The 10070-nt window shown below is 41.4% G+C and overlaps 1 protein-coding gene across 1 annotated transcript; it reads right to left on the bottom strand.

The window, feature by feature from the left end:
- Positions 1-3763: 3763 nt before the first annotated feature.
- On the bottom strand, positions 3764-7169 carry LOC139443896 (2-amino-1-hydroxyethylphosphonate dioxygenase (glycine-forming)-like). Its single transcript, XM_071224782.1, has 3 exons — positions 6912-7169; positions 5886-6111; positions 3764-4663 (listed from the first exon to the last, which is right to left on the bottom strand). The coding sequence occupies exons 1-3, from the start codon at positions 7053-7055 to the stop codon at positions 4455-4457; spliced, it is 579 nt and encodes a 192-aa protein (XP_071080883.1). The 5' UTR covers positions 7056-7169; the 3' UTR covers positions 3764-4454.
- Positions 7170-10070: the final 2901 nt, after the last annotated feature.

Genomic DNA, 10070 nt, shown 5'->3' with positions numbered 1-10070 from the left:
TATGAACAATGGAAGCTGCTGATGTTATGTTCAATGGGAGCTGCTGATGTTATGTACAATGGGTGCTGCTGATGTTATGTACAATGGGAGCTGCTGATGTTACGTACAAAGGGAGGTGCTGATGTTATGTACAAAGGGAGGTGCTGATGTTATGTACAAAGGGAGGTGCTGATGTTATGTACAAAGGGAGCTGCTGTTGTTTTGTACAATGGGAGCTGCTGATGTTATGTACAATGGGAGCTGCTGATGTTATGTACAAAGGGAGGTGCTGATGTTATGTATAATGGGAGCTGCTGATGTTATGTACAATGGGAGCTGCTGATGTTATGTTCAGTGGGAGCTGCTGATGTTACGTACAAAGGGAGGTGCTGATGTTATGTACAATGGGAACTGCTGATGTTATGTACAATGGGAACTGCTTATGTTACGTACAATGGGAGCTGCTGATGTGTGCAATGGAAGCGGGTGGCATCGTGGCACATACCAGGATCGGATCAAAGGTGTTCAAAGGACCCACATGGTTGCATTTTCAGGGCCTTGACCTCAGTCCTGCACTATGTAAGAAAAAAAGTCAGGTTCCTATAGATTGTTCATGAACCGGATATATACACATGCACAAACGTTAAGCGCCACCATATTCATAGTCTCTTGATTTCACGTGTGGGAATCAGAAATATGAAATATGATGATGTATGACTGAATTAGGCTTCCATAGTTTCATGAACCCAAATTTGTCCAGATACCACAAGGAAAGCGTGCTTTGCGTGTTGCTGCAGTTCCCCTACCCTATAAATGTTGAATTTCAAGTTTCAGACACGTGGTTGCATTTTGCTCCTGTGTGAGATTCCCCTTCCAATAGAGGTTGAAAATCAGCCATGGTGAGGAGAAAGTTAACGAACGCTGAAAGATGGCAAGTGATAGGCATGAAAAATGCTGGCATGTCATGCAGGGCGATTGCAAGACAAAAGGGTCGTCATCACAGTGTTATCACTCGTTTGATTGTCAAACATGGTCAAACCAATGATGTTAATGACAGGCATAGGCCTGGTTGGCCAAGAAAGACCTCTAACAGAGAGAACTGACGTCTTTTCAGGATAGTCAGACGAAATCCATTTGCCACTTCAACAGATTTAAGACTGCAGTGGATTACCCATCAGAGGCTCTCGACGATGACCGGCTGGTTATAACGCCAGAAGACCAGTAAAACGTCCTCAGCTGACTGAGAGACGGAATTGTCTGATATGGTGTCGTGCCCGTAGTCGATGGAACTTGGCCTACTGGAGAAGGATCTATTGATCTGACGAGTGTCGGAATGCTGCTCCGAACTGATGATGGTCGAATACGTGTTTGGAGGCAACATAACACTCGTTTTGCACCAAGGAACATCCAGAAGACCTTAGCGTGTGGCGGGTGTCTGTCATGATATGAGGTTGTGTTTCCTTCGGCTGCAAACTTCCGCTGGTGACAATTCGTGGAAACCTGAATGGCCAACAATACCAAGATGCCGTTCTTCGTCCAGTGGTAGTCCCTCATTTTGACAACCACCCTCTTCAGCCAAGACCTGTTTACATGGACGACAATGCTAGACCACACATATCTCGGGCATTTTGGGCTTATTTGCGACTCTTCCTTGGCCGGCCTTTAGTCCGGATCCTAACCCGATTGAGCATCTGTGGGACATTCTTGGCCGGAAAATCAGACATCGTGATCCCCCAGTTCACAATCTCGCTGGACGTGAAGCCGCACTTCATGAAGAATGGATCCGTTTGCCTCAGAGAAGCATCCAACGACTTGTAATGAGTATGAGGCGTAGGGTTGGTCTGCTGATATCATAACAATTACATGACAAAAACAGTTTTTCATTGTTTTCTAATCCTATAATTGTGGTCTTCGGTAAACTTCCTTTCTGCTCATATTCTTTTGGAACGCAAGATAAACTTTTGCATCACATGAGGTTTACATATACGGCTTATAACAATCGTTCATCTCGTTATAATAGTCATCATTAAGTGCCAAAAGTAACAGCTCACAAATATGGTGGGTGGCGCTTAACTTTTGTGCATGTGTATATTAAAGAATATCAAGTTTAATATTTGTATTTTTGTCGTGTCTGAACAAGGGCTATGGTCATATCCCAAAGGGATAGAATGACATTATATGCAGCACTTGACTCAGGCACAGATTGGTGCTGCCTGGGCGACGAAGGACCGACGATTGAGTGTTTATAACCCTCACCGTCAGATGATCCCATGAAGGACCAAGACGCCATTCCTATTGTAACCTCTCATATTTTTTGTCTCTTTTTCTGCGTTGCTGAAAGTTACTGGAAATCCTTCTTTAAACCTGGCACTGAGGTTAACAGCTCCGATCCTGCAGCGGCATGTACAGAGTCGATTATTTACACACCGCCGTCACATAGCTGGAATATTGCTGAGTGTGGCGTTAACCAACAAACACACAAACAAACAAACAAACACTATTCTTCTCAGCACCTCATCCTGGAAGTATATATTGACTTCCATGAGGAGCGGGTGACTGTTTATTGTCCGCCATCGCACCCGAACGGCGTGGAAGGTGATCTACAATTGGTGTTCCATGGTGAGGTGAGGTGAAATGGGGTTTAACGTCGCGTCAAAGATTATTCCACTTATATAGCGACGTGCATGTATGTGTGTGTGTTTGTGTAGCTGCTTGTACTAGTCCGGACTGATGCCGATGTCTTTTGGTATGACGCGGCCGTGGATCGAACCCCGGACCTTCCGCTCTCCGGGCGGACGCTCTACCACTAGACCACGGAGGCGGTGGTGTTCAATGGCCAAGAATCGTTCAGTTACAGGCCGCGATGCTAGCTGAAATATGTTTGATTGCTTATGCATCGTAAAACAACACACACACATAAGGAACCAGACTAAGGGTTTTTCATTATTGGACTTTTCACCTTACATTTATTCATAAATTAGAATACAGTGGAATCAAGCTTCTCCGGACCCGAGATATCCGGAAACCTCGCCTACGGGACGATTTACTTACTTACTTACTTACTTTGGAGATTTAACGTGCGCTTTCCGACTGATGCGTATTTCGCACACGGGCCCGGCCAGGCCATTTAATGTATTTCCGAAAGGGGCGAGGGTGGTCTGTGCAACCCAAGAGGGGGCTTTAGGGGTTGCTTATATAGAATTTGGGAATTTTGAGATTTGGAATAGATGCCGATGGGGTTGGGGAGGAGAACTGAGGGAGCTGGGTATGGTGAATGATTGTTTGTTTATGTGATTTTGATTTGGTAGGTTATTATGGTTTTAGATGCGTTTTATTAGTTCCGTTTTAATTAAGAATACGCCTAAGGCCTTGAAGTTTTCTAGTTTATTTTGTGGGTTTAGTATTGCTTCTAGAGTGAGAGCCTTGTTTAGATTGAGGGTGGTTTGCAATGCGGTTCGATGTGTTAGGTAGTGTGTGCAGTGGATGAGTGCGTGTTCTGGGGTTTCTGGTTGTTTGCAGTGTGGGAAGTTACCTGTAGTGTGTTTTTTAATTTTTTTTAGGTGGTTATTTAGGTTGGTGTGTCCTGTTTGGAGTTTAGTGATTACTCTGTCGATTTTTTTGATGGATGGAGAATTTTTGGTTTGGTTAGTGGTTTGCTGAGCACTCTTTTGATTTGGCTATTTGAGTTTAGATATAGGTTATGCCATTTTTTGTGATTTTTTGTTTGTTTACACTTTTAATTTCTGATTTTGAGATGGGTAAGTTTAAGCTTATTTCTGGGATTTTGAGGGATAGTTTAGCTGCTTTATCGGCGTTTTCATTACCGTATATTCCTACGTGGGCGGGTATCCACAAGAAGGTTATTTGTTTGCCTGCCTTAGTTAGGTCGTTGGAGCTTTTAAGTATTTGATTTATTAATTTAGGTCGGTTTTTGGTATTTTTGTTTTGGAGGGCTTGTAGTCCACTTAGGGAGTCAGTAAGTATTAGGATTTTTTGGTGGTTTTTGGATTCTTGATTGTGGAGGGCTGAGGCCATGCCATGGGACGATTTATACGTGAAACGAAATATATACTACATACAAGGCTTTATTATCCGGAAATCCGGTTTCGGGATGCGGACACTGAATTTCAATGATCAAAAGTGCAAAATACACACCATCACTTACCGGACAGGGAACATGTTTGAGGATGTTTGTTTTGCAATCTATCACCCGGTATTCAACATCAAGAATATCCAATATAAATAAGAAATGTCTCACGTTGGATTTCGACCACATCGTGGATGCGGCCTGGAGCGGAAGTAAATGACATGAATAGGTCTGCTTAAAACCACATTTGAAACTGACTATGTGCTGATTCTATGGTAATATAACGTAGACAAACATAATCAGCGGAATAAGGTTAACGTCCGTTCGTGTGTATCAAATTGATCCCCTCCCCGCAAAAAGAAATATAAAAATAGTACTGTGTGGAAAGTTAGTCTCTTCCCTTCAGGACATCCATACATATATTCTTAAATTTGTCGATCGAGTCCATCTTAGTTTCCGGGTCTTTGGCGCGTTCGTCCCAAGTCCGCATGCGTAAGATGATCTCGCACAATGGAGATGTCTCGAATGCAGTTGCCTCTTCCGAGTCCATAGGACCCCCTTGATGTTCCAGCGTCTTCTTACTTGCCGGCGTTAACTCTGCGGAATACATGGACATACGATTAAAGGAAGTCCGCTGTTCTGTTCGCTATGTATTTTACTTTTTTAGGCGTACAGGGAATTCCTCACAGTGTCAACATTTTTACGCAAAATGATTTAGTACCTAACTAAATGAAAAGAGCAACTACACACTAATAAAACAGTCAGCTTTAAGAAAATAACTCAATGGTATTGCTATGGTTTCAACAAATGGATAAAAGCTGCGCATTTTCAACTTCTTATCTACACTGACGTATCATTGATGGCACCTGACTTACCACGGTATGCGTAAAGCTATGTAATTTGGGTATTAATAAACTTTTCTTTTATTAAAATGCTCTTTTATGATATGATTTAAGTCTGATTATTGGTCGCATGGCTTCAAATCGGCGACAAATTGACTTTAAAGTTCTCTCGATACACGGCAGTTGCGCAAAGAACATTAATACATACCTGCAGACACATTTAGTCTCATGACCTAACACATGCTACACAATACAATTCAACACAGCATAATGCGAACATCGTTATTTGTGAAAACAAATTCCTTTTCAGTAATAATGATTTCACTTTACCTGACCCGATTTTCTAGTGGGAAGGTGTTATGGCCGGGTGCTACCGGTAGAGCAGGACATGCTTATCCCATTCGCGAATACCTGATTCCATCACTAAATTTTAGTAATCCATTCATAAGATTTTCATAACTCGTTTGCCGTTTACGCTGAATGAAATCTGTTTTGGAAGATAATCGAGACTGACCATCCCCTGGTGTTGACGTGTTATATTTATGTATTACTTTTCGGTGTCTCCATAAAATGTGTTTGTTTGTTTGTGGTTTAACGCCGCACTCAGCAATATTCCAGCTATATCACGGCGGCCTATAAATAATCGAGTCTGGACCAGACAATCCAGTGATTGACACCATGAGCATCGATCCACACAATTAAGACCGATGACATGCATCAACCAAGTAAGCGAGCCTGACCACCCGATCCCGTTAGTCGGCTTTTACGACAAGCATAGTCGCCTTTTACGGCAAGCATGGGTTGCTGAAAACATATTCTAACCCGGATCTTCACGGGTCCGATAAAGTGTGACTCGGGTGGTAACCATTTGTGATCTCATGCTCATCCTTTGAAGAATTGGTTTGCTTGATCCCTGTCAGATAGATAGAATTGACTGAGGAGGGAAGCAACATTGTAAATAATTCCTCTAAACATACTTTCATAGTAATCGGGATACTTCCAGACCAAGTATCTCTTGGCGTTCACATGACCTCCGACAAGATCGCACACGATTTCCGGAAAGCCAAGATCCTGTAGAAACTTGGCTCCAACCGTATCGTGATTCACGGCACCGAGGTTGACGTCATCGGTCACCATCTTCGGCAGCTGTTGTTCCTGTCCCACCAGATGACCGATGTCGTGAAGGAAAGCGCCAATAACTATCTGACGCATAAACAGGGCCTTTCTCAAAACACGGTCATATTTATGGAATCGTATTTTCAAAAATAAACATAAAATAATATGAGACTTTTGTTTTGCTTGTGAAGGTCCCCAAATTATACCTTGCAAGCTTTGTCATTTTTGACACAAATAATGTTCATAAGAATGTTTCATCCAAAGACTGATCGAGAAAAATGTCCAGAGTAAAATAACGTCATATATATATAAAAATGTAAAATGACATTTTTTGTATAATATGACATGTAAAAAGTAAACATTTTGGTATTGCAATACAATTTATAACTGCATAAAACATGGGCTATAATCAACCAGTAACAAAAGCTAGATCACCTTACAGGGCTCATATAGTATTCAGCTTCTGCATGATGCTCAAGCAGGATTCACGTCATCACCCTAGCTACAGGTTGTTCTGGTCAATACTAACCGATATCAATAGTTAATACGCTGTTTGGTGATAGTTGATGATGATAACATTTACGTGAATGTGTGGGTGTAACGGATGCAGCAGGACACACCTCATCGCCAACACCTGCTATAATCACTATTTGATAGAGATTCTTAACACATGCTAATGATATAGTCGCGATGGTGAATGGGCACTGATTTTGGAATGATGTCAATCACTGGGTTGTCTGGTCGAGACTCGATTATTTACAAACCGCCGTCATATGGCTGGAATATTGCTGAGTACAGCGTTAAACAACAAACAAACAAACATAATGGAAAAGGTACGGTCGCTTTTAAAAAAATAAAAAGGTCAAATATTATTTTGTAAACTTCACCTCTTTCGAATACCCCTCTGCTTCCGCTAACATTCCACACTGGATACTGTGCTGCGTCTTCGATACAGCCTCACCCAAGTAGTCCTCGTTACCATGGTTACTGAACAGTTGGAACACATGCTCCGTTACCACTCCAGGATCCATTGTATACAATTGCAGTATCCTGTGGAATCAGGAACATACATGTAGCTAATGCTGTGGGTAGACCTGTCACTCTGTGGGGTGGGGGGTTATTATACAAAATATCAATCTGGCACCATGAGGACACGTACTAGAAACTACAAACCGGTGATCTGTCGAAGTTGGCAATGTTTATCTCCCACTCCTTCACAGATTACTAATTTGACCTAACGATAACAATGTGGATCTTGTAGTACGCACTGTTCTGATTCATTTGTTAACACACAGTTACCGTTATCACAAAACATGTGTCAGTGAATTGAGTTGTCAGCTGTCAGTATTAAAACTATATCATGTAATCCACAAATCCACCTCACTGAATAAGTCCCTGGGACACGAAGGCGATACACTTGTTTGTTTGTTTTTTAAGTTATAACAGCAATATTCCAGCTATATGACCGCAGTCTGTAAAAAAATCGAGTCTGGACCAAACAATCCAGTGATTGACATTATGGGCATCGATCCACGCAATCGGGATACGATGACGTGCATCAACCAAGTCAGTGAGCCTGACAACCCGATCCCGTCAGTCGCCTCTTACAAAAAGCATGGTCGCTATTTCAACGAGCTCGACTGCTTGATCCCGCTAGTCGCCTCTTACGACAAGCATGGGTGGCTGAAGATCTATTCTAACTCGGATCTTCACGGGTCACCCCTGGTAGGATATACCTTTGAGGCCCCCCAAGCATGTCGACGGTGGTTAAAGTAGGACATAACATAAAAGCATCCCCATTTACAAGGAATATGACATTGAAATGTAAAATATGAGAGAAAATGTCAGAAAAAAATGGAGAAGAAATAATGACGTATCATCAGTCAATCTGTATGCTGGTATGTGTTCTCTCAGAGAAATATGAGAACCACAGTTTCGTGGCAAGATGACGCATTAATGTGTGTCCCGCTCTCTCAAGTTGTCCTTTGGAGATCAGGTCAAATAATGTTTAAATTTATCTTTTTATTTCACAGCATTTACTGCTGTCAAACGGATTTAAAGGTTTAGGTATAAAATATTCACTTGAAAACATGTGTACAGTTATTCGCTGTATACATCACATCATAATAGTGTTATCAATAGTGTCAATGGCATTTCCGTATCATAGTAATTACTATACTGCTCGCTAAACCACGAATCTATTTAAAAAATAGGAGATTAGCTTATTCTTTGTGGCAAAAATTGGCTATTTCCGTATCGTATTAAATACTATTTTGCACGCTCTACCATATATACTCGGACCCCATGGTACCGCGGCATTCATCGTATCGCGGCATTTGTGATTTCCGATAGTTTACGCGGGACACGCCTCTTAGCGGCTGTCTATTAATGCAAACCAGTAACCAGGAAGTGCTCACTTCGTAAACAATTTCAATTTCCTGGAAATGTTCCGTCTGCTGTAAGTGAGGAGTTATTAATCCGTTGATACATATTTCTGGCATCTTTTGTAATATTGCCTTACCCCCATCTATCAATGGCCAACGATATAACCGCAGTTCCCCAAGTAAACTTTCTCTATCGACCTGAACTAGGTCATCTGCATATTCATGGCGACTAATGAGTTAACGGAAGTTACGTAGTCCGCACATTTTTTCCCGCTCTGTGCTCAGAAACTATTGGGAGATCATAAGGGCCATAATGCCAAACTTAGAAATACGTTCTTCACTAGTAACCAAAAGATAAATACATACTTTGGGCATACTAGGAGTGCTTTTTATATTTTTATTGTTGACTTTTAACATTTTTCCATTTTGTGACAAATTATTGTCATCCAATTTTTTTTAAACAATCTTAAAATATCATTTCTGATATTTTGATGTTGACTTATAAAAATATTTTTCTCTTACTTTTCGGTAAATATGCATTGAATACCTATTGCTGATAACACATTTAGAATTTTACTTGTGCTGTCCTTGCACTTGTCCGGACAAATCACTGATGTCTGGCATGATCATACCAAGTGGTTGGTAGAATTATGTCCTCTTTTTGTCCAATTCGGACCTCCATACACAACTTTTCTCTGTACCGCGATACGATGGAGTTCTCTCCCTTGTCAAACAGAGCGCGAGGCCCGGCTTTTACTGGGAGCTACCGACGTAAATAATGAACTTTTATCAGTAAAATATGCATTGTTTGATCAAATTAATGATATCTGATATAGAGAGCACGAATAATCAAAAAGGTGAGTGAGTTCATTTTGTTCCGTTTAGCATACATGACAAGTACCGCGATACCCCGAGGTTGCAGGCTACTTTGAGATACCCCTGCGTGAGATCGCCCTACACATGGTCATTGCTTACATTATTATTTGTACACTTAATGTTTCCTTTATCACTTTGGTTATGGCTTTAAATCTAATGTATATAATGTTCTTAACGAATAAAGATTTCCAAAGAATGTGATTGTTCTGTATGGAATGAAAAGGTGTGTGTGTGGAATGAAAAGGTGTGTGTGTGTGTGTGTGTGTGTGTGTGTGTGTGTGTGTGATTAAATCGTGCAATGGTGCTATTTCGTGATATTTTTTATTTTTCCACAATATAACAGAGAAATGAGATCGTTAGAAAATTGATATTGATTGTGAAAAATGGCAGAACGTGCAATTATGATGCCTCTACATTCAAATAATGAAATTATTCATACGTATTCTCTGCCCAAAGCAGAGTCGATCGTACAACTTCGCGTAATTATGAGCATGTGTTTATGAATTACAGCCTGGGGATTTCGCGTCCCCGAAGCTGACCACCGGATTCCAGTTTACTGGCCTCTCACTACCAACGAATGTTACTGGGTATTGACACCAGGGCCCACTTGCACAAAGCGATCATAGCGCTACGATGATCGTAACTCCCATACTGTAACCTAGACGTAAGATAGTCGTAGTGCTAAGATCGCTTTGTGCAAGTGGGCCAGAGGGCGTCATCAAAGAGTCGTGTCCCATGAAGACATGCATCGCTTTGACCCAGTTTATATATGACTACAGCATATCG

Source organism: Haliotis cracherodii, unplaced genomic scaffold (genome assembly GCF_022045235.1).
Source record: "Haliotis cracherodii isolate W230 unplaced genomic scaffold, xgHalCrac1.p SCAF_5, whole genome shotgun sequence".
Lineage (NCBI taxonomy): Eukaryota > Metazoa > Mollusca > Gastropoda > Lepetellida > Haliotidae > Haliotis > Haliotis cracherodii.
Note: the sequence above shows the minus strand (reverse complement) of the source record. Positions and strands in the feature narration are given on the sequence as shown.